The sequence below is a fragment of the Embiotoca jacksoni genome, unplaced genomic scaffold, assembly GCF_022577435.1.
Source record: "Embiotoca jacksoni isolate LCO1_2020_lvr unplaced genomic scaffold, fEmbJac1.0.p SCAF_8, whole genome shotgun sequence".
Lineage (NCBI taxonomy): Eukaryota > Metazoa > Chordata > Actinopteri > Embiotocidae > Embiotoca > Embiotoca jacksoni.
Window position 1 is genome coordinate 1,640,678 of NW_027185436.1, and position 25,889 is coordinate 1,666,566.

A 25,889-nucleotide genomic window follows, 5' to 3' on the forward strand; every position below is an offset into this window, starting at 1 on the left:
CTCACTAGATTTTTATAATACTATACTATATCATAATATCTGATGACTTTAACTTTACTTACCTGAAACCACTTAACTTTAATGTAATGCTTTTAAAACAAAGTGTTTTAGACTATTTACTGTGAAGGATGTAATTGTTGGATGCAGCTCAAGGTAAAGTGACAAATAAGCGCAAATCAGTTTCTAGAATTTCTACTTGATGTCACGAAACCTGAAATGACTGTTTTTTAGGAGTTTAATGGGGTTTAAATGGTAAAACCAACACCTGCATCTGTGGCATTATTTATATCATTTTTGCCATAAAAGCAGATGGTCTATTTGTTATTACAGAAGCGTGTTTTTCATGGTGCTGTTTGTCACCATCAGTATTGAAACAATCTACAGGTGCCAAATTGAATGTGATGTCTTATGACTGGAGCTGCAACTTACAAGGATTTTCTGTTTTAATAGATCTGATAGTTATTTTTTCCATGTGTCTCCATTCATCCACACAATGTCATGAATCAAATTTTTTCTATGCTTTCAAATTGCTTATTTTGACCCGCCAACATTACAAAATTATAACATCTTCAGTCCACCTTCACATAAAGAAGGATAATCTTCACAGTTGAAAAGCTGGAACACGAAAAGATTCAGCATTTTTTCATCAATTATCTGACAAGTTGTTTTAGCTCGAGCAATCAATGTAAAATGTGACTCATTGCCGACATGAACGGGAAAAAACATCGTGTTCTTACTGAAAAATCTATTTCTTTTTTTCTCCGAAAGATCCAGATTGAAGCAGTAAATTGGGTTGAAGCCATTTCCACCCAAAATTTTACAAATTCTCAAATTAAACGTCGCCAAAGAGTTGTTGTTGCACTCCTGGAAAGATAAAGATAACTAACAGGGATACGTTGCCATGTTATTGTAAGTTATTGGAGGAGTAGGCGTGTGTTTCTGGTCCTAAAGGACATCCTCTGCTCTAATTAATTCCCATTACATCATATACTTATCTGTTGTCAGCCAGTTGTGAATACACGGATCCCAAACATAAACATGCACACGCCCACTTCAACCCGCCAGTCTGTGCCGCCTCCTGCACATTCACACACTGTAAACACGCACAAGAATCATCACAGCTTTTACACATCTGCTGCATCCGCTCCGTCCACACGTACCTGTGTGCTCAAATCCCACTGGGTGGGAAAATGATCTTTCATTGTCTTAATCTCACTCTTTAAACAAACATTGTTTCCCACACGTCGGTTATGTCATCGTCCCCAAACAGTCATTAGTCGCGTCCAGTAATCCGCAGATCTATTTTGGCTTTCTCTACGCTACTCTCCTCTGTGAGATTTTCGCGGTGGGAGGCCGGATATGGAGGCTGCTGTGGACCCCACACATGGAGAAATCCACTGGGGGTATTTGTGTGTGTGTGGGTAGGGGTTGGTTGGGGGTGGGGGGGGGGGGGGCATTTAGTGTCAGCATGCCAGGCTGTGAATGTTCCACCTTTGCTTGGAGAGAGAGAGAGCGAGAGAGAGAGAGAGAGAGAGAGAGAGAGAGAGAGAGAGAGAGATATTTAATGAAAGAATATTTCCTTTGTCCGATGTGTTCTGTCTTTATTCAAAATGGAGTTTTAGCCTTTTCTCCGTTTAAAATGTCTCAGATAAAATCTCAATCGGGTGAAATGAGGTTCGGTTTGAGGATGTGGAAAACATTCCCGGTTTAACCGTTTTCCACTTGTCTCTTCTGGATACTGTCTTCGAACATAGGAGCTTTTTTCATGACATCCTTTGCTCATGAATATTTTATTCTGCCAATTACAGACACACTGCAGACTCTTCAATGAATTATTCAGTCCAGGTTCCTCCGACGAGCCTGTGTGTGGCAACTCTTGGAAAAATTGAAAGTTTGTGTGATGCTTATATTTGTCCCGTCAACAAACTTATATTTGAAGAGTGCCTATTTGGAAGCAGAACGAGAGAAGAGATGAGAGAGAGGAGCAAGAAAGACGTGTGAAAATATGACATTATAGCCTATTACGTAACTATAGTGGATTCGTGACCACGGTTTATTGATTCCAGAAGTCTTATTCATTTGTGTATTGTTAGTGTGGAGGCAGTGTTTTCAACTGCACGCCTGTAAACACCTGATTTACACGAGGCGGGATCGAGAAGTTCTGAGACCATTCGTGTTGCCCACAAACAAAGTGCAGCAGAGTAGCGCACGCAGCAGGGAGAAGCTCCGACCTTTATGAGTAAGTATTCCATGTTATGTCGCTTGATCAAAAGCACCGCCTAAATTACACACATTGTTGTTACCATTGGTAGTGAAACGTTTGGGGAACAGAAAGACGTCGCAGGGAGCTGAACTCCGTTTGTAGCGACGGTGTGGAGCGACCGGTCGTGTCGTTGACGGCGAGAAACTTGTGCGTTTTCAGGCCCCGGTTGCCATGTTGGAGAATCAAAGGGCCGTCGCACCACAGCTCGGGTGGTTTTTACTGAATGTTTCCCTTCAGACGCCTCAGAACATCCCAGCGGCCCTCGGTGGTGACGGTCTGACCCTGTGGGATGAATTCAGGGTGCACAACAAAGAAAACCCGCCTGGTGGTGCTCCCGACCTCGAAGCAGTGACGCTCTGCCCCTCTTGACCTCGCTCAGCTCGTTGCTTCGTCGCTGGATGCTTTCTGAAGCATTTTAAGGATCTCCCGTTGCTGATTTCTCAAGTTCGACACAACATTTGACGTCCGCCGTCTGCTCAACGTCCAAGAACCGGTGGTCACGTGAACGTGTGCAACGCAGCTGCTGCGGCCGATCAAACAACTAAGTAACTTTGAATACTTAAAAGGTTCCAGCTTCCCCTGTGTACTTCACAGTGCTGCGCTTCATTCATTTGCAGCATCAGAAGTCTCTGATCTGTTCGACCCGCCCTCATACAGCCTGAAATGAAAACTAAACAGATTTTTTTTTATTTTTCTTGGTTTTGGGCTTCAAATTCAAATTCCAAAAGCAGCAGAAACATCAGTTTCGCTCTCCTGCTAACATGCTGCTGGACGGCTTTGCACAGTAACGGCAGTTTTACACATCAGAGCCTGTTTACGGGTTTTGGAGAATAAAAGTACAAATGTGAGAAACTTTGTCGGCAGCGTGAAAAGAAAACTTCGGCTGTACAGTAAGAGACAAGTGAGGTCAGCTGACCCTAACCAGCCGAAGCAGAACGCATCCGACTGAACAACCGAACTGCCAGCAGTACAGATGCATTGTGGGTAATACAGACTTCTCCTGCTGCATTAGTTTTAGTATTATTTTCACAGCTAGATTGACTGCAGCAGAAACAATGGACTCGGTGCGACTGTGTGTTCACATTTATGTTTGTTTATGTTCTTGCTATCATGTGTGCGTCTGATCAACGATTCGACTCACGAGAACAACAAAGCCTCCGATAATTCAGTGTCCTTGCTTCTTTCCTTTTATAGAGCCTGTGTGAATGGTTAGCGTGTGTGTGTGTGTGTGTGTGTGTGTGTGTGTGTGTGTGTGTGTGTGTGTGTGTGTGTGTGTGTGTGTGAGCGTGAGCGTGTGTTTTCCTGGTAGTGATCAAACGCTGTCAGCAGGCCGGCTGTTTGTTTATGACCAGTGATTCATGCGTCTCCAAAGATCCACGCAGACGGAGTTAGATTTCTGTTGTGTTCACAGGGTTCCTTCAGCTTCTGGAAACGTACAGAAATCTTTTTTTACATGTTGTAGATATTTATTTATTTTTGTCATAAACGGCAGAAGCAGTCGGATATAAAAAAAAAAAAAAAAGAAGAGAATTCTTAGGAATGACCTCATGAGATGTAACATCGTAACATCGTACCGCAAAACAGGCAAAAAGAGGTCAAAACATTTAACAGAGGAAACAAAAATCACAACTCGATGATTGACAATACCAAATGTGACAAACAAACAAACAAATAATGATGCATACAAAAACACCAGAACATACTCCAAGTAGATCTTATACATACAGAAATAGATGAATAAGAATCATTCACGCATAAATTATAGAAAAGTATTAATGACAGTGAAAGCATTAGTTTATGATATTCTCATATACATTTTTAAATGTTATTTTTTTCAGTCGAAAAAATGGTTTGAGTTTCAGGGCTGACAAAGAACATGATGGGTAGCATCGTAAACATTGTGCTTCAATACAAAGAAATACAAACCGAATAATTATGGGGGGCACGGTGGTGCAGTGGTTAGCACTGTCACCTCACAGCAAAAAAGGTTCTGGGTTCGAATCCGGTCCTGGGCCTTTCTGTGTGGAGTTTGCATGTTCTCCCTGTGCTTGCGTGGGTTCTCTCCGGGTTCTCCGGCTTCCTCCCATCATCCAAAAACATGCACCTCAGGTCAGGTTACCTGGCGCCGTGCTAGTGGCAGCCTGCTGCAGCAGCTCCCCCCTGAGAGCCCCCCTGCTGTAGTGAAGAAATTTCCCCTCGGGGATTAATAAAGTGTATAAAATAAAACAAAATTAAAAAAAAGAGCTTTAAAAATCGAACTACACTTAGAGCCAGATGCATAAAGAGCTGCAACAAAGCGTCCAGATTTCTGAATGTCAGAACATTTACTTCATTTCTTTTTTTAAACATGCTTTAACAGGATGTTGTTGGTGTTGATCATTGATCATTTTTATTATCTGGACTTCTCTCAGTTTTGTTTTGTTTTCACAGACTGACAAAAAAAGCTAAAGGTCTTTCTGTTTATGGCGATATGGAAGTGAGAAACTCATATTGAAGAAGCTGGAGCCAGATGATACTTAATTCCCAACACAGTCACCAATTATTTATTGTGCTGGATTCATCATAGACTATAAACATGCTTGTTGTACATGCCAGGATAATTACATCAGAGCAGCTCTTCCTGTTGTGAACAGGAGCTGGAAAAATGGAGTCCTGTGAGAATAAGAAATATCCCCGTACTTAAAAGGAGGCAACTCCAGTGTGTGTGTGTGTGTGTGTGTGTGTGTGTGTGTGTGTGTGTGTGTGTGTACGCGCACGTGCGACCTCACACCATTGACACTTGAGAGTCAGGCTGGGATTTAGCTTGTTGTACGTTGACACCGACTCACATTGTTACATCCCACTGAAGAAGTGTGTGTGTGTGTGTGTGTGTGTGTGTGTGTGTGTGTGTGTGTGTGTGTGTGTGTGTGTCATAGTGTAAGTGACTCACTTGTTGGAGGAAATTGTTCAGTTTGACATCAGTGGTTAATTTTATGACAAACACATGTTCACAAACCACTAAGTATTGGTGGCTGGAACCACACACACACACACACACACACACACAGACACATGCAAACACTCGATCACAAGTGTGTATGGGTTTCGGGCAGGACCTCCTGCTGACTTTGTTATAAGTTATGAACAAACTAGTGACAGTGAATCCTCAGACCTCTACAGGGGCTCATCTCTGAGAGACACACACACAGACACACACACACACACACACACACACACACACACACACATACTTCCTTAGACAGTATCGGTTCATAGTGCCTTATTGTGTCTGTGAACTGTATTTCCAGATTAAAGTTAAATGGAACAAACAATCTTCTCCGCTGGATCCTTCTGTAACCTGCAGACGGATCTTTATTGTCTGTTCAACTTGTATATTTCTTGTGTTCAGTTGGCTGCCGTCACCTGTAGATAATCATCTTTGACTGGTTATTGGTTATTTGTAATTCACATGAAAGTGTTGTAAGAGTTTTTCCTTCCTCCCCGGTGCCTTCCCGTGGTGTCGTTTTCTTATTCAGCGCTAGTCGCTCCATCTCAAAGATGAATTGACTTTGAGTGATGTATATAATTGATATGCTGACTGGTAAACACCTGTTGGAATTTCCTTGGTGGAAACTGTGCGTTGGGGTTTTTTGGTGTCTGATAACATCCAGTCTTGGTCTGAGCTGAAGTCATCTGTCAGTAAACAATGAACCTTAAAAGTAAAATCCAGTTTATTACACATTATTATTTTCATATTTGAAGCCATCATTTATATACTAATAAGAAAGTGTTCACTGAGCGACCCGGGATCACATGGAAGCGTGTGATACGACCATCAGTCCACCAGAGGATACCATGTCAGGGGAACGTTTCTGCCCCTCCTCGGCATGAAAAGAAAAGCACCAAAACTCGTGGTCATTAAAAGAATAAATTTCACGCCAGTAATGTTGCGTATGTTCTTTACATACGTTACGTAAAGGACTTTCTAATGTTACTTCCATATCGCTCTCTGACGGACTCGAGCCTGCTCTCCTGGGCGGAGGTCCACCTCCGACCTCCCTACTTGGACTTCATCCTTTATACTTGGTCACTTGACCTCTAACACATGACCTTCTTCATATGACCTCCTGCTTTAAGCTCGGTCAATCGTGTAGTTTTCACGCCACGGCGAAGCAACACGTGAGACAACAGTGTCCTCCAGTGGACAGACGGGTGTATTACAGGCTTTGACGTGATCCTGGACTGCACTGAGATAAAGTCTGTTTTCAGTCCATCGCCACAAAGGAACCGTCAGACTATTTAAAGGTTATATGAAGCCAAATTTGACTATTATTAACCAAAATATTACTGTAAAGGTCCGTTCTAGTTTACAGAACTCGCCGTCCGGGCGAGAGAACGAGCAGCTCCGCTGATACGGCTGCGTTTGTTTCATCTGCCCGAATCACCAGAAGTATCTTCCATCAGTTCACAAGTCCTGTGTTTTTCTGAAGAGTTTAAATAGAATAATATTTATCAAGAAAATCTTGGATCCTGTTGTATTAGCTGGTAAAAACATCGCCTGACTGGTACATTATGGAATCCATCAGCCACAGTTACGGATGGATAAAAAAAAAGTTGATTTCCAGTGCTGTCCTCAAGGTCGGCTTCTTTAAAACCTTTCTGATCATCTGATAGCTTTTGTTTTTTGCCTTGTCAGACTTCATTCTAGTGATGTCGCCGTGTTGCCACATCTCTGCGTGTTTAGTGGGTGTTTTATTATCCTGACTGACAGAAACAACGGTCAAAGCTATGGAAATAAGTCCGACTTTGTATTAAACTACAATTGTACTTAATATATAAGCTCTGTTTCAGGACTTTGAACTCTCGTTCCTTTTCAAAGATCCTTAAGAAGTTACTGCACTGACCCCCAGGTCGTATTTCAACACTATAACAAGATGCCCTCCTTCACCTCACTCTTTTAATTCCCTTAAAGCTGCACTATAATACTTACATTACCTTTTTTCCAATGCTGCTTTCGTGCCTCCACTGACTTCGATCGGTTTTGTCACTGAGGGAGAGATCTCCATTGACATGTCTGAACGACCGCTGAAGGTCACAAAGACGGGCAGCGTTGTGAAAATCTCTCGGCAGCATGTGGATGTCGGTTTGACGGATGGACACTCGAGCGGGGACACAGAGTTCTCGCTCGCCGTGTTGTCGAGTCGTAACTTGAACTTTGGCCAAGACCCACCTACAGCTCAGGTCCCACATGCGTCCTACACACCGCCGGGAACACACACTCCTGGTGAACCTGTTGAAGCTGAATCACTGCACCAAGAAATGAGTAAGAGATGGCGTTCTGCTGTAATGATGCCCAAGTACCCGGTTTATCCTGGTTTATTACGACCTTCAGCTTTTCTATTAGACACTAAAGCAGTTTTAGGTTTATGTTATAAAAGCCGTGCGCTGTGTGCGTTTATTATTATGATATTAGAACTGTGCGAGCTGAGAATGAACTCTTCAGAGTGGAGAACCACGTGTTTGCCCGTTATGGTGCCAAAAGAAAACGATGGAAAAATGAAAAGTGTCGACTCTCGTATGACACAATTTTCTCCTTTTTCTATTTTAAGTATCAATCATCAAACTTTGTTTATAAAGTAGCTTCCAAAAATGTAAATGTAATTCAAAGTTCTTCACATGTAATTAACAAACACACAGGGGATCATGACTTGTAAATCAAATTAATGAACGATAATAATCTTTAGCTTTAAGGTTGGAAACATCATATTATTCCACACTTTCTGACGGTATCTTTTTTTTCTTTTTCTTTTTTTTATGGCTGCACTACATTTGTAGCCTTTAATGAAATATATTTTGCAACTGCGAACCACTGCATACCGGTAACCTCGGAGATCTGTCGCTATGGAGACGCTCCGACCCAGTCGTCGAGCAATCACCACTTGGCCCTTATCAAAGTCACTCGCCTCCTCGCGTTTTTCCTCCAACACAGCAACTTTGAGAGCTTCCTCATGAACCCCTTCACAGAAAGCCGAGCACGTTTAACCTTTGCATGAAGGGTCAAATGTAAGCAGTCACCCCGTTGTAACGCTGACGTACTTGTGTGGCGACGGCGGAGGAGACGTCGGAGGCATGTAGGATTGTAAAGGACACAAACTCCCGGGCAGAATTTCGATGGCGTCCTTGTTGTCGTTTTGTACGTTTGTTTTTAGCTACCTTTCCAATAAAGTAGAGGTTTGCAGTGAAAGTTGTCTCCTCACGCAGCAGCTCGTTGTCCTTGAACAAAGGCGTTCGACCTCTGATTACTCCGAGTTTAAGCCCGTGGCCGGACTGAGCAGGCGTGAACGAGCAACTGGACCAATTTGGAGCAGAACATTTCAGAAGGTCGTTCCCAGTCGACTCCCCGTTTAAAATCAAGACAAAATCAGCGTCTCTCCAAACTGAGCGCTGACAGATGATGTCCTCATCAGGGAAATATGTTTTACCTTTTTGCCCAAAATACTGATGAAAAATAGAAGCATGTTCATTGTTGACATGTTAATGTCAGCCGGGCAGCTCGTGATCCTTCCAGTTCAAACCTAACGGTGCTACCTGGACACACATGGATGGACACGCCGCACAACAACCTACAAACCACATCTTATTTATGCACCTGTCATTTTCCCCCTTAATGAAGTTTTCATATATTTAATTTCTGGTTCAGTAACGATCACATTAACTCTTTATAAAGAAATATACGGTATGGACAGGTCCTTGCACTGAGCCTGCAAACAGGCCCGCTGAATGTTGGATAATTCAGTGAGTCATTACATCATTTATTTGGCAGTAGCATTTTGGTTTCATTTTCTTTTTTATATGAACATAAATTAAATATGTTTGGTTTTTTTGCACTGTTTACTGGATACAATAAGCTGCGTGAAGGCGTAATCTTGGTCGCTGAGTGCTTTTGATTTTATTCAGCAAACACTCTGATGATACAATCCACAGATTGATCAACGTTATAAATAGTTGTTAGTCTGCAGTCCTAATGTTGTTGTTTTTAAGACAAGAGACCACGGATATTATTTTATATACAAGACTTGGCTTGTTGAGGAGAAGCGAATCAAAAGTAGTATGATTTGTGCTTTTACATGTTTCTGCGGTTCTGGACTTTGGCGGAGTGAAGATGATTCCGGCTCTGATGAGTGCTGACATCGGTTGTGAAGCGCCGGGAGCAGCCGCGGGGAGATGTCGTGATCTTAATGCAGCGATGGGAGCAGCCCGCTCGGCGACTTCAGTGACCGACGCGCTCGCGCCGCCTTCACCTCGACTCGCCTGTAAAAAACAAAACCAGCCTTCTGAACCGGCACGCGCCCTGAAATAGAACGAACGCGTTACATCTGACCATCTGGGTTTGTTGGTTTGCCGTCTTGTTAAAACGGTTCATTTCAGGGGAACTTTACGCAGAATAAAGTAAAAACAACATTCTCTTGTTGAGTTCAAGGACTTTGTGTGTTAATGATCGGTGAGTGTTCGATTATTAACCTGCTGGTTCTACATGCAGACACGGAGGCGTTTCAAACCTCATAAACCTTTCAGCGCTCCCTGAATCATAACTGCACACTTGCATTTTGGAGCGCTTCACGTGTCTTCTGTTTGTGCTTTAAACACTGTAGAGACGTAAAATGAAGGTTTGATTGAGATCTGTTGGGTTTTATTGCTGCGCTGTTGGATCAAATGGAAGCGTGTATGTTTTTTTAGGTGCACATCCTGACATACTGAATCTGGAAGCCTTAACTAGAGTTGACCTTTCTGTGGCACACAGTGAGTTTAGAGAAGCACGTAGCTTTACACGGCACATATTGGACTTCTGCAGACGGATGAGTCACGTTGAAACCGCTGAGGAGAAATTGGACCTTAGAATTTAAATCCAATGTCCTGATGTGGTTGTTCGATCCAGCGTCCGTCCTGGTTGCCTTTTAATTTTCTTTTTTTGTCTCTCTTTTATTTCGCCACCTGTTCATCAGCCCAGCCCCCGTGTAGTGTGTGTGTGTGTGTGTGTGTGTGTGTGTGTGTGTGTGTGTGTGGGCGGAGGGAAGGAGGGGACGGCAGCGTGGATTAACTGTGCTGTGTTGTTGCTGCAGTTCACACATTCCAGCCTCCGATTCAGGCCAACTCTCTGAACCAACACAGAGGCCTCCTTCACCCCCTTCCGTCCTCCCATCCCTCCGTCTCCCTCTGCGGAGCTCTCGTTTCTCTCCGTCCGTTTTTCTGACGCCCCCCTCCACGTCTCCTCATCCCTCAGCAGACCTCAATCCCATTTCACAGACATCTCGCTGATGTTTAATCAAAGCCAAAGTAAACATGTTTCCTCCTGCGGATGATGCAGAGTCTCCCCACCAGGACAAAATACTGTATATCATTCCCCCACGTGACTGCACCGCCCCCTACAGGCCAAACAGTGTAGTTTCATAACCGCTGTTGGGATTATTAGGCAGGTGTCAGTCTTCTTTTACTAAATAGTAATAATAATAATAATCATCATCCAGGTCTGTGTTGTCTGGTTGTGTTCGGAGCTGCAACAATTAGTCAGCTAATCGATTCGTTGATCAGCAGAATCTATTTTTGTCATTGTAAGCAAAATGATCACACATTTGTTGTGACCATATTTCCAGTTGTCAGGATTTTCTGGGTTTCGTTGTCACACATGATGACAAACTGTTTGTGTGTCAAACCGGTGGTCAGACTGAATAAGTCTTCTTGGACGTTATGGAATTAATACACATTTTTCATATTTTCTGGCATTTCATAAACAAAATGATTCAGTAAATCTAAAAAATAATGGTTTATAATCATGTTTTGCTGCCTTGGTTCTGGTGTGATAGAGCTGAGGATGTGATGTGATATTGCTCCACACTGAAGGAGCTAATCGGCATCATTCACATGACCTCAGGAGGAATTTTCTTTTTTGTGTCCCATGATGCCTCGCTGCCCTTTCTGTCAGAGTGAGTAACGTTTTGAAGGAACATCAGAGTTTTGCACTTTAATGCACAATATTTCAACACAAAAAGTTAACTTTAAGTAGAGAAATATTTGCTTCAGATCCAAAATACAAACGAGAAGAAAAAGTCTATAAATGATCAAATATCTTTGGTCTCTTCCTGGATATCATTGAGGCTGCCAATTAAAGAATATTATGAGTAACTAATGAATAAGAGAAAATGGTTATTTCGGCTTTAATAAACTAATAGTTCTGATCCCTTACAGACCGAATGAACTAATTCATGATGATAAACTGAGTTTGAGTCTTGCTGGCCCAATATTATGGTCTGAGGTTGAGTTGGCAGAGTACGTGTCACCTGTGCTGAATCAATGTAAATGTTGCTGTCCAGCTTAATTTACACAACATGCATGTTTCTGTTGACTCTGTCAGGGTCGAGTGGAGGTCGAGGCCGGCAACGAGAACATGAAGTTTGAGACGGGACCTTTCTCTTACTACGGTGTCATGGCGCTCAGTGCTCCAACGCTGGGTGAGTCCAAGATGACCTCTTCCTCTTTTTCCTCCTCCTCCTCCTCTTCTTCCCCTCTTAGTTGCCGTATTTTTCGGACTATAAGGCGCACCAGATTATAAGGCGCACTGTGAATTAACATGTCTATGTTCACACATAAGCCGCACCGGATTATAAGGCGCATTAAGCAAAACAACACAGTCCGGTAAATCAAACTCCGGGCGCGGGCTGCCTTACATGAATGCACTTTTAGTTTAGACATTACATTCCTGTTACGGGGCCGATCAGGTAGTGACACAGCGTACCGTAATGCTCCGAATATCCATTGAGCGGGGCGGTTTCGTTGCTTACCAAAGTCGTACTTACACATTTCGACAGATTTTTGAGCGCATTGTACCACATAAAATCGATCAATAAGCACAACAAGTAACCATACATAAGGCGCGCTGGATTATAATCCAGCGGTCAATTTTTGAGAAAATTTAAGGATTTTAAATGCGCCTTATAGTCCGAAAAATACGGTAAATCTACTTGGGTTAACCTAGCTTTTGCGGTGTAATTGGTCGAGCCTTAAATGTTTCGACTGCCACATTTGGCAAATGGTAGAATATTTAGTTTAATAAAGTTATAAAAGATTTGCAGTCAACACAGTTTATATACAGTATAAATACTTTCTTGAAGATCATAAGAAACAGTTACAGTTCATTCTAATGAATAAGACTTCACTATCTATATGTGCTTTATGCTGCTGATCTTTTCAAAGTGCATCAGACCAACATATCAGCTGTTAAATTTAAACCATGAGGCAGCGTCATTAACATCAATTCTCTCTGTAAGAGCAGCGCATACCATATGTTGCTTAGCATATATTATCATTTTATATGTCATACAAAAATGCAGCTACTTTTATCTTATTGGTAGGTTACTTAAACTTCTGTTTACAGTTGTGTTTGTCAGTGATCAGTATGTGATGGGAATGAAACAGCTGCTGATGAAATCCAACACCTGGACAAAGACAGTAGAGACAATCCGAACACACAGTACAGGATTTACATCAGGGAAGTCAAAGAGCTCCATCTGGTGGACAATTTAAAACATTACAGTTTCTCCACAAGGTCCAACCGAAAATGTTTAACATGTAATATATCAAGGATTATGAACCTCGACTGAAGTGAACAACATGTCAGGCATCGTGAGTGTCACAGACAGGAAACTTGTATGTGTGCAATCTGCTCAGTTTGTTCGTTGTATGTTTACACACAAGCACACACACATACTGGCTTTCAGAGGGTTTCATACATTTGGTGCACCAGGTAGAAGTGATTAGCCTCATATGGCCTTCAGTGAAGTTTGAAAGAATCTGAAAGCTAATTGTTTTTTGTAGACTAGACATGCTTTTCTTTTATCTGATAAAGTGGCGGCAAAAATAAGTCTGTTAATCCACGTATCTTAAAATAAATTGCTGAGAAGTTATTTTAAAACTCGGTTTAACTCAGGTTTAACATGCCTACATGGACACACACCTCTCTGACATCCACTCATTCACCTCGCAGCTGGAAAAAGGTCTCTTTTTGTTCCAAAGCAGAGATTTCTGAATGTATACAGGAAGGGAAAAGGATTTGCTTTGAGATGTCTGAAGGTACGGGGGGGGGGGGTAGAATGCAATAGTGGTTTCTGAATAGCTGATGACCTTTGACCTCCCCAGTCCTTTCTGTCTCTTTCTCTCTCTCTCTCTCTCTCTCCCTCTCTCTCTCACACACACACCATCACAAACGGTGTATCTCGGTATGACGTCTGTTTCTGTTGTATTCAGCTGCTGCTCGTCTCTCTGCGGTCCACTTGTGTCTTTCCATTCGTGTCTCCATCAGCTTTTCAAACTCTGGTGTTTCCAAATGCATCTGTAACTCTTTTTGTCAGGATCAGGCCACAAGCTATCAGCCTGAGTACAGCTCCGTCTGACAGATGTGAGGCACTGGAGTCTCCAACAGAGACCCAACTGTGTAAAACCTACGATGGTGACATGCTTAATCCAAATTGACCCATTTAAAAAAAAAACCTGTGGGTCTGAACTGACTCTTATTACAAAACAAAACTGTTAATATGTTTCAGACACTTCAGAAATAACTGAAAGTCTTGTTTTACTTCCTGCTCCAAGGTGAATGTCCCGGACTAACACCACCAAACTGCCCCTCCAGGGTTCATACAAGGACTTCGCTGCCCTTGTATTTTGTCTCATGACCTCTGTCACATGACCTGTCTGTGAGGCGTGTCTTCTTCTCATGCCAAGGCGACACCAAGCGTTTCAGAGACCCTCTAGAGGGCCGGTGGGTGTATTACACCTGCCCGGCTGACCTGGTATAAATACATCTCCTGGCAAAAGGCCTAATCTGACATAACTGGAAAGACATAAATGCTCTTATGCCAGAAATGTTTTTATTTTTTTCAAATAACACTCAACAGATCACTCTTTCAGGTACCTCCGGCAGAGAGAAAGAGATTTTCTCTTTTTTTTTTTACCTCCTTTATCAGGATACTTCAGAGTAACCGCTCATCGTCTTCTTTCGGTGGAGCAGGACTTTTCTCTGGTTTTGCATGTCCTCGCCCAGTCTGGACGCAGATTTGTCTCCCTGTCTCCCACTGACTGTCCCTTCCTCCCCTTCATCTCCCTCCTCCATCTGTCCCATCGATCACCTCCTCGCTTCCTTCTCTCCTCTCCTCTCAGTGGCTGCACATCGTCCTCGCCACCTCTCCTTTAAGAGGTTTTCTCTGTTCTCTCGGTTGCCAGGTAAACGCCGGCATGTCTGGGTCCTTTAACACCGAGGACAGGCGGGGCTTGAGGAGGGTGGTGGGGGGGGAGGGAAGCTTGATTGGGTGGTCCTGATTGGTTAGGTGTGACTTTAAATTGATGCCTGATCACAGAGGACATCACTGATTGTGGACAAACATGCAACAGAAGTGCAGCAGCAGCTTTCTTCGCCGTGTGATTCGATGTAGGGTAAATACCCTTTGAGGTCAGCAAACTGTAACAGGATGACGGCTTCATTTTGGCAGATAAACTCTATTCAACTTCCTCTATTCCTGATTGTACTGATTCAGCATTTTATTTGCATGTACTCTGCAGAGCACATGAGTAGGACACAGTGAGGAGGTGATGAAGTCTGGATCAGTCTTGCCAGGATTTTTTTTGTGAGTGAAAATACTCAATTTTGCAGCATCCCCCCCCCCCCCCCCCCAAAATTTTTTTTTTCATATTTGCAGTAAAACTGCTGGGATTGGCAAAAATTCTATGTCCAAGAAAGAAATTGTGCTATAAAGAATACTGCCTAATGAAGAAAGAGTATAATATAATGACTTCCCATGATAATTAGTACACTGCACTGCATTTTTGCCTAATCTTCAGTTTCAGCTTCTAAAATGTTTTTTTGTGAGATTACAGTGAATCTCTTTGGGTTTTGAACTGTTCATTGAACCAGACAAAACATCTGAAGTCTCTGAGAACATGTAAAGGGCAATTTTTACTACTTTCTGACATCATACATAATCTGTGATAATTATGCAATAATATTCTCTTTATAAACCATTAAATGTGATGGACCAAATTAGGATATCTTTATAAAAAAATACATGCATTATGCATTTATTTTAAATAAATACTGGTGCTATTTCTTTCTATATTTGCTCTGCCCTCAGTATCAGTCTAATCTGAATTCTAAGACACAGTTTTGTTCATTTTTCTCATCCAGATAAATTATTCAAGTACTTGATCATATTTTATGATCAGTTTTAGACAAAGCTTGGATTTGTCCTCATTATCTCAAAGACTGTTTTGAAAACGAGTTTTACTCGCGATATTTAACACACTTTATATGCAGAAAGAGTTTATCAGAATAAACTGAAGGTCTTTGGAAGTAAATTAGGGAAAGAGAGTTGAACATTTCTATATGAAAGCATGCGAGAGTGATGCAACGACCAGAGCGAGGGATGAAGATGGTCCCGTGTGGAGACGGACTGATGGAGCTCGGGGGATGGACACGGGAGATTGTAGTCTGTGAAAGAAGTGAAGTTTGTATACGAGGACTTCAGTGGTGAAACAGGACTCCGCTGGTCAAAGAGTTTATCTTCCAAAATGTCAGCGCTGCTCCTAAACTGGCGGAGAGCGACCACGTGGCACGCCTGAGTTAAAATGGAGACGCACAGGACAACATCATGAGACAGCCACATGGACTGGACTCCCCTCCAGGGGTTCGGCTGTTTCTTCTTTGCAGCTTTGCACTTTCAGATGCGTCCTGATAGACGGATTCTTCTTCTGCTGGTTTCACATCTGTTTTTGGGGGTTTACTAAAGTGTCATGAGGAGCACACAAAAAAATCCAAAGCTAGTTCATCACCCAGTTCCAAATGTCATCCCAGTACCAACTCAGTCTTGAAATTACCAATGAAAATGTTTGTGTTTGAGGATTCTTTTTTTGGAATTGGTTTCCGTCACTCACTCACCTTCATCTTAAGAACACTAACTCACTGAGCGAGCACCAGATCACCAGTAGAGATTAGCTCCTTTAAAACCTTCACTGATTACAATTCTCAAAGATCCAGTAGGCGGCTTTTCCAAAGGGTTTCACACCAGCCGAGACGGAAACGTTCACATAACGTCAACTATGTGTTGTTGAGTCTAAACTTCTGGCTGCATCAGTTTGTGTTGAGTGACAGAACAGCAGCTGAGAAAATGGAAAGTCGAGCGACCCTGTGATGCTTTTTTCTAAGAAGTAAAGTTACTCTGTTATCTTAAAGGTGTAAACATCACATTTCAATCTGATTTACGAATACAAATATTTAGATTTTGTTTTCTTATTTGCCATAAATTCTTGTTATTTTAATACATTGTATTAGGGAGGGGCTTTTCCTTTTTAATTTCCTGAGTAGATCATAACTATTTCTAATGCCCATTTCCACAGAAGTATGAATGCAGTAAGAATCATGTTTTTTCATTCTCATGAATGAAATTACGCACTTCCTCCAGAATCTTGCAGCATTGCCTCTATTGGTAGTTTTTGTTTACTGTGACACACGTCAGAAAGTTTTTAGAAAAATTCACATTAGCTGAACATCAATCAGGAGGGCAGCAATGAAGGGATGGAATTATTTGAACTATGTGGATCTGATATCTATTAAACACAAGAAACTCAGATCACCACAGTAAAGCAGAAAAGACATGACGGGAAAAACTTGAGTGCTTTGGTTGAACTTTTGTCTTTTCTTCTTTTCCTACACGCATGTTAGCAACAAGTTAACAAAGAAAAGTTCCCTACTGGATCTCAGACGCTCCGTTCTTACATATCAACATAATAAATATTGTTTTATAAAATGTGAAATCTAACTACTAACTAGCAAACTAGCCGTAGATAACCACGTTATTCCTCGAAATCTAACCCAGCTGACGTGTCCAGGTAAAACAGTTTCCTATGACTCACTGAGGCCCCCTGCTGGAAGACTCACACCTACTGGTAATAATACACACCTGGTAACAAGCCTGTGCGTGCATGTGTGCGTGACAAATTGAGTGATATGGTTTTGTTTGGATGAAATCAGCATACCCCAGTAAAAACTAAGCCGGGCTGCGGTGACGGACCAGAAGGTTAGTCATCGTGGTTTCAGTGTTTGTAGCCGAGGTGGAAAATAACCAGCTGAGGGAAATCTTTTCAGCTTTCAGACAATTATTATGCGTTGTTGTTATCAAGAAACTGGTCACAGCTCTGACTAACAGACTGACTGACAGTTGAAGACTTGTAACAGCTTTCAGCTGACTCAGCTGGTCAGCTGGTTTGATTTGACTAAAGCGTCAAAAATTGAATTTATATTCTTTTTAACCCTTTAAAACACAACCTCATGCAGGACACAGGTTTCAGTTGTGCACTTTAATAATTAATTTGTTCATTTATTTCATTATTGATTAATCATTTGAATTACACTGGCTGTGACTGGCTTCTTAAATGAGAGTATTTTTCAGTTTTATGTCACTATAATTAGATTTTTTTTTTTTAGCTTATGGACTGTCGGTCAGATAAAAGAAGTCATTTTAACGTCATTTTGAGCTCTGCGATATTGCTGTTGCCATATTTCGTACATTTTAGTATTAAAAACGATGAACCAATTATTGCAGGAGATATCTGGCAGATTTGTTGATGAAAACCATCTTTATTTCCTGCCCTGATACAGCCTGCTGTACATCGTACCCGTTTATTGTCACAGCAGCTTGTTGCTTTTTTTAGCGCCGACTGAGATAACCAACAAAACAAGTACAACGTATTAATACACATACAGTATATTATATTCATATTTATGTCATTTTTGTAATACCAGCAGTCTGTTTTTGTTATTTTTACGTGTATTTGTAACAGATTGCGGTCTTGAATATCGCTTCCACCTGTTAGTTTGGATCCTCAAACATTTAATGACATTTCACATTTGTTGTGAGTCTTAAGTAAATAAAAAGTTTGGATAACACGAGGCATCCTGATAAACACGGATTGAGGCGCTGCTTGTTTTACTGTTGGACAGGTGTGTGTGTGTGTGTGTGTGTGTGTGTGTGTGTGTGTGTGTGTGTGTGTGTGTGTGTGTGTGTGTGTGTGTGTGTGTGTGTGTGTGTGTGTGTGATGCATCTCTTTGCTCTTGTTCTCTTAGTGGATGAAATAACTGGATATTAACTTTCCTTTTTTTACCCCCTTCGTCTCTCTTGCTCTCTCAGATTTAACTTCACGTTTGTGTCACTGTTACCGTTGTTTCACTTCACTTCGTACGTCACTAATTCATGTCCATGTTGACCTGCATTTAAATCTTCGCTGCATCTTGTGCTCACGAGGTCTTCTTTTGATGTCTGTTTGCATCGTAGACTGAAATCATGAATGGCTTTGAAGCGGTAGTTTAGAGGTCACATCGCAGCTTTCTGTAGTGACAGACAGTGTTGAGTGTTTCATGTACGTATTCAGGTGCTAACAACCTCTTTCTCTGTGTGTGTGTGTGTGTGCGCGCAGAGTTTCGTTCACCGTCCCACCTCAGCGGGTTGAATCGAACAGCCTCCCTGAGCGGAGCCGACCGAACGGAGTGTCTGTCCATCAGCGGCAGCAACAGCCAGCTCAACAACAGCCAGCTCAACAACAGCATCCCGGCGCAGCAGTACACGCCCGACTTCTACGTCCGAGCCCTCACCGACCTGCAGTTCGTCAAGGTTGGTCCGAGGTTTTCATCCTGATAGAATTAGAAAAACCAGAGAACGTCAGCAGTGCCGAAACATTTTCCTCGAACGGACGGCGAATGCGGTGTCTTGTATTGTACGAGCGTTCAGACCACCAACCTCTGAATTCAAGTTAACCAACAGACGAACACTCGTTGTTGGTTTTTTCCTGTCCTGAATCAGCGAGTCAAGGTCCCACAGAGCTCTCTAAAGAGCCCTGCTGTTGCTGACTAAACTAAATCCCACCAGGTAGAAGATCTGAGGTCATGTTCAGACTGCCAGCCCAAATCCAGTTTTTTTTTTGTCAGATTCAGATTGTATCTGCATTGATTTTTGAGAAATCCCCAAAAATACATGAAATCCAAATTTTGCAACCTGGATCCGAAACCACATTTTGGAGTTGGTTTGATTCCAATCAGATTTCTGCTGCTGCGTCTCGGTCCGGTCGCTCTGCTGCCTCATGGGATTTCTTGCGGTCACGTCATCTCTGTCTGCCGCGAGCAGGACGCCGTCAGAGAGGAGGAACGATAACGAACGATAACAACAGCTTCTGTCTTACGACAGATGCGCGTACGTCGTTACCACAGCAACCCGTGCGGTAGGTTGATGAAGTCTGGACACGCCAAATCGAATCTTGCAAATAACGGGACCAGTCTGTCCCAAAGATCTGAAACGAGAAACGTGTGATTTGCTCGCAGTCTGAACATCCGAAGACTTCTATCCACACAAAACCTTCATTTCCCCCAAATTTTGCCGACAGATTTGTTAAGATGCGTTTTAGTGAGCGCTTCACCTTTGGTCAGATAATCCATCCGCCGGCCAGGTGTGTGACATCAGCGTGATCATTGCACAGGTCGTTCCGCTCTAACACGTCACATGTCATCGCTGCTTCAGATCACCCGGGCTCAGTACCAGAACGGCCTGATGGCGTCTCGTCTGGACAGCACGCCTCAGTCCCCCGAGAGCGGCCACAGCGCGGCTCGCCTGGATCAGACGACTCCCCCCGCCACCGCCGTCCCGGACCCGGGAGCAGACTCCACCCCCACGGAGAACGGCCCGGACGAGACGACGCTCCTCCTCCTCAACGAGCAGAACTCACCGCACACGGCGAACCACCACAGCCCGCTGGAGAACAGCGTCTGACCCCGATCCTCCACGATGTGTTCGCACACCTGCTCTACTGCGCTCGGATGTATGCTGGGGAAGGGGAGGGGGGGGGGGGGGGGTGTTTGCGCGTGTGTGTGTGTGTGTGTGTGTGTGTGTGTGCGTGTGTGCGTGTGTGCGTGCGCGCGTCACTTCCAATTCCATGTCCCAAATCAGAGACTCAGGGAGACTCCGCCCCCCTCCTCCTCCTCCTCCTCCTCCTCCTCCTGATGTACATAACATACAATGAAAGTGTGGTCTCAAACCGCAACCCACCTCGCCCCTCCCCACTCCGCCGCATGTGTAGCAACCTGCATCCCCCCCCCCCCCCTCCTCCCCCATCACCCTCCCCCCGCCGCAGCATCCGTACAGCTAGAAGTCAAAGACGACCCGAGCACGTCAGCGGAGTTCAAACGACGTCATATATGTTCCGTAGAAATACAAAGGGAGATATTTATTGTTGGACTCTGTGTGAGGAGGGGGGAGGGGGGTAGGTAGGTAGGTAGGTAGGTAGGTAGGTAGGTAGGTAATATATATATCAAAACGGTGAGTAGCCCAAAGCCTTTATCCCGAAGTTGTTCAGAGATTCCTCGCTGATAGACAGCCAGTCTGTATTGTGATTAAGACAATCAATATAAATATAATGAATGTGCTAAATTAAATGTGTAGGGTACGTTAACGGTGGCCGCCCGCCTCTCAAACTGCCTCCTCTCTGTGAAATCTTCAGCTTTCTTCCCCCCGACTGATTTTGTTTCACTGGATGGAGAACTGAAAAGGTGCGTTGAGCCGTTTTTAGATGAATCATTCTACGTAGGAATCAGTTTTCACAGAGAAGAAGACATTTGAGAGCAAAGACACTTCACGAGTCCTTTTCTGCTTATACGAAAGGGTGTGTGTGTGTGTGTGTGTGTGTGTGTGTGTGTGTGTGTGTGTGTGTGTGTGTGTGTGTGAGCGACCAAAAATGGCTACCACCTGACTTTGTGGGAACAGAAACCAAAAGAGGAAAGCTTGATGACTTTCTGACTAGAAAATACTTTAAGAAATCTGAGACTTTATTTATTCACTTTAATGTGCGTGTGTGTGTGTGCGTGTGCGTGTATTTGTGTTGATGGAGAGGCATGACCTGTCATTTTATTTTGCCTTATTGTGAGATTTTACACGTTGAATGTTCCTTTGCGTTGATGTTTGGGTTTCCTTTCTTTAACTCTGGGATGGTGGGGTCGCCGTAACAACAGCAGACTTTAACATTTGTGTCTCTGTAGCCAAACACTCTGCTCAGCCCGACATCAGACACATTTTATACGGAGGACATTGGTGTGTATTTAATGATTATCATAAATAGTTTTTCTGTGGAACAGCATACACTCCAGTTGTATTTTACTGCACCTTCAGACAGGATCCGTAAAACTCCTTTTCTTTCTTTCCTTTTTCTATTTTTTTTTTTTTTGTAATACACAACATGAAAAGTAAATCATCAGTTTTTGTTTTTCTCGCTGCATGTTTCTTTCTTATCTTTGCTGCTCTGCCTTCACTTTCGCTAACACCTCCCACCTCATGCACGTCGATCACAGGACGATACGACGAGTTCCCGCCTTCTCTCAGTGACGTGAAAATGTGAGAACAATCTTAAAGGATCAGATCGTCCCGACTTGAAGAATTGGAGTGTGACGATGGATTTTTCTTTTAATGTCGCTGCTTTTCTTTTTTTTTTTAACATCAAAATAATAATCCACAACACTGACTTAAGTTTCCAAATCCCCTACTTCCTCTTGTGTTAGTGAACAACACTGAGAAACAGTAGAGTAGAGAGTAGAACTACTGAAGCACTGCGACGGCTGTGGCTCAACATCTGGTCAGCTTGTCATTATTGTCCGACCAAAACCTAAGAGGAAATATGAAGCACTTTTAATTTCGTTCCCAGCTTGAATGTGAAACCAAAACAATTTTTGAATCAAGTGTAATTCTTCCTCTTTTCTTTTTTCTGCAGTTTCATGAATATTGCGTTGGGCTCTTCTGTTTTAGGAAAGCTTTAAATGTCACAAGTGTTGTGGAAAAGACCAAGAACATGAACTGACTACTTTTTGAGTAAATTCCAGGCTGCTCTGCAGGTACAAATGTTTTAAAGATTTTTTACACTTAAACTCAAACATATCACTGGAATCAGCCCGAATCCTCGGGCCTACATGGCAAATGGAAATTGTTAATAATTCCCTTTTATATTGTGTTTTTTTTGTTTTGTTTTGTTTGTTTTTTTGAGCACCTGTGGATATCAGACGTTTTCCTCCACGTGTTGCGTTATGAGCTGATGCATTATGGGCCTGAACTCACACGACACCAGCTTTGCAACTGTTTGAGCTGAACTGGTCACAGAAACAGAGGTTGAGGCTGATGATGGCGGCTCGGAGAGTTTCTGAGCCACGCGGTGCCACGGTAACACGGTACCACGGTAACACGGCACCACGGTAACACAGTACCACGGTTACACTGTACCACGGTAACACGGTTACACTGCAACACTGTAACACGGTAACACGGTAACAGTACCACGGTTACACTGCAACACTAACACGGTTACACGGTAACACGGTACCACGGTAACAGTACCACGGTTACATGGTAACACGGTTACACTGTAACACGGTTACACTGCAACACTGTAACACGGTTACACTGTGACACGGTTACACGGTTACACTGTGACACGGTACCACGGTTACACTGTAACACGGTTACACTGTGACACGGTACCACGGTTACACGGTAACACGGTTACACTGTAACCCTGTAACCCGGTGTTGCCTCCCACTGCCTTAAAGCCCTTATTGACCCGATCCTTTAACACACTGCGGCTGCGGGCGCTTCACTTTATAAGTGGCAAACGTTCGCAGCTCTTCCGCTCCGAATATTGTGGGAAGTTTCATGACACTAAAACCACAGCGTCATGTTTTAGTCGTTATTGGTTGAGTTCAAACTCACCAGGTTTGGTTTGTTTGTTTGTTTGTTTTTCAGACCCAGTTAGCTCAATTAGTAAAAACATAAGCTAGAACTAAAATGTTTTTGGTATCAACGATCGGGCTGCTGTTACCTGGTCAGGATTTTCCAGTGAATTATGTGTTGGTTGTTTTTTTTTTTTATAATAAAGTGCAACCAACCAAAGCCAGTGTAGAATAAAAACAAAAAAAATAGCAGCTGTAACATTTAGCAGCAGGTTTTCTTTTGAACACAAATAGTTTCCTAAAGTTCATTTGAATCAGGAGTCGACGTCCCTGCAGCTCTTCTTCTTTTTTTTTTTCATTTTATTTTGGAAAGCAGCAATATTTGAATAGTGTTCAGTGTCCATGTCAACATGGTCTCCAGGAATCTGAAGTACTGGATTGTAACAATGAAGCCATTTGTGACCTCCTCACTCCTTGTGTGACTCTTTGAAATCCCAACGCAATCTTCCAGGATTTTCTTTCATTTCTTTTTTTTTTTACCAGCTTTGATCTCAAAATGTGTTTTATTTAGAGATTAAATGAGAGGCCGTTGCTTTCGTAAAAATGTTTTGACTTTCTCTCAGGCTTTCTATGCACTGAACAATCCCAACTCAAGTCATCTATTTAATCTTTGTTTAAATGCTAAGTCAGTTTAGTTGTAGATATTATTTCATCTTAAAATGTGGACAGAAAACGGCAGAAACTTGTTCCATCTTTTGAGAAAGACAAAGAAAAATCACAGCCAGGCAATTTTCAAGTTTTATTTTGAAAGTTCCTTCAGCTCCACCTGCTGATGTTTAACTCAACCAGTGAGGTTTCTTCTGGGGACAACAGCTCTGCTTCTGAGAAATCTGTATCTTAACTCACCGTTATTCTCCACGTCAGGAGTGAATGAGATGAAAACAGCTCGGACTCTTGTGGGATTCAAAATAGAGCCACTTCAGCAGTATTTTCCCCAACACAAGACAAATTTGCCGGCTCTGTCGCAACACTGTCAGTATCCGGGATTTCACAATAATTTCTTTGCCACTTCCTTAACATGATATTGCATTTCTTTGAATTTCCCTGTTGTGTGCAGAGCAGCTTGGAGCTGACGAACTCACCGTTCTGTTGCCTTCAATGACTCTACTGGATTTCATTTTATTTTTTCTTTTCTTGTGTTCATTCCTGAGTTCTTTTTAACAGACAAACACACTCCCATTTCAGAGGACTGTTTTTGTTCATTTTGTAGATGTTTATGGTCGAGATTGTTGTTTGTGTTTTTGTTTATACTTGTGTACATGTGGGAGTGCCCCCCACCTGCTTTAAAATGTACTGGGTTTGTGTTCATTACGGTGTGTGTGTGTGTGTGTGTGTGTGTGTGTGTGTGTGTGTGTGTGTGTGTGTGTGAGTGCCTGTGAATCAAGTCTGGTTATTTTTTTTGTACCTCAGAACACTGTCAGTAATTGTGGTAAACAACAATTGTTCTTTTTTAATTTGTTGATGAGTTTAATTTGGGAACAGAGCGAATGGAGCGACTGGTGTTTGGGGGAAAAATCAGCTGATTGTCCGTCATTCTCTCTGGCATGCTTTAACTTAAAAATCAGAGAAACAAGGTGTAAATACTGTTTTATAATTTCTGTCTTAATGAGTTTTGAAGATGAAGAAAGTTATTAATAAAACTGAGATATATTTCTCTATGGAGCTTTGTGATTGTCCTGGGTTTTTTTTTCTGGCTTTGTGGACATAGTTACACATAGTTATTTCATTACCTTTATTTCCAGCTGGTTGTAGATAGATTAATATATGATAGAATATGAGCATCTTGCAAATTGGTTTGTGGTTGGGTTTTGTTGGGCCTTCAGATGTCACAGATTTTGTTATACGTACATTTTACTGCTATTAGATTACTTTTGTTATTTTACTGGTAAATGCAGGACTTTAACTCCTCGTGAAGTATTTGTGGGATTGGTATGTATTTATGTCAACGAACTGAGCTCTTTTCCCATCACTTAAATCATTTGGGGATGTCAGTGTTCAGTCAGTAAACCACTTTGATCCAGTGTGAAACATCTTAACAGATATGAATGAATTGCATTACATTTTGTACAGATATTCAACAACAGTGAAGACGAGTAGTTCAAATTTGACCGGATATTTGCGGCTCCTCATAATTCATCTCAACAACTTCGGTGATCTTCTGAGTTTTTGTGCCACCGTGAAGTGAAAGAACCGTCCCTGTCGTCAGGAGCTGTTGTGGAAAGTAACACCGAAGAAACTCTTGCTTTGCTTCTGTTTCAGTGTTCACTGCTCCATTGATCATAACAAAAAGGTTAGAGTATGCCAACACGTCTCCCTCTCATGTTTAAGGTGACCAGATGTCCCACTTTATGTGGGACTGACAGTATTTGTGTCCTTAGTCCTGTTAATTGGTTTGAGTTTTCAAACGTCAACAGACGCGGATCTGGAAGTGCATCTATAACTGAACATCCCCACTGAAGGCCGAAGATGATTACCAGAAAACTTGTATTTACCGCGTGCGCAGTACTCCCGATTATACAGGAGAAGACTGCTCGTAAGGTAGCGCCACATGAAACTTCTGCTTCCTTTCACGCTCACTGTATTTACTTCGCACGGGAGTTTGTTCAGTCCGTCGCAGGTTAAAGTCCGAACCAAGAACCTGCATACAATACTGTGTGTTTATTTTCAAAGTTTGGGGGACATGTCAAAATGTTAACGTGTCCCCACACTGCAATGAGTCACTGTACCATCTTGTGGTACAAAGCGGCACGACATGATAAAGCCACAATACATAGATGTCTGGGACAAAACATATTC

The 25,889-nt window shown here is 42.5% G+C and overlaps 1 protein-coding gene across 2 annotated transcripts in view; it reads left to right on the forward strand.

Annotated features, from left to right (window-relative positions):
* LOC138215835 (metal transporter CNNM4) overlaps positions 1 to 24,755 on the forward strand; it is a 48,075-nt gene extending 23,320 nt beyond the window's left edge. Inside the window, exons 5-8 of one of the 2 annotated variants that reach the window (XM_069178256.1) lie at positions 11,652 to 11,748; positions 14,450 to 14,512; positions 18,755 to 18,948; positions 19,849 to 24,755. In XM_069178256.1, the coding sequence (XP_069034357.1) occupies positions 11,652 to 11,748; positions 14,450 to 14,512; positions 18,755 to 18,948; positions 19,849 to 20,097 (603 nt within the window). In that variant the 3' untranslated portion in view covers positions 20,098 to 24,755. The remainder of the gene's footprint in view (positions 1 to 11,651; positions 11,749 to 14,449; positions 14,513 to 18,754; positions 18,949 to 19,848) is intronic. The other variant, XM_069178257.1, reaches the window with a different exon arrangement.
* Positions 24,756 to 25,889: the final 1,134 nt, after the last annotated feature.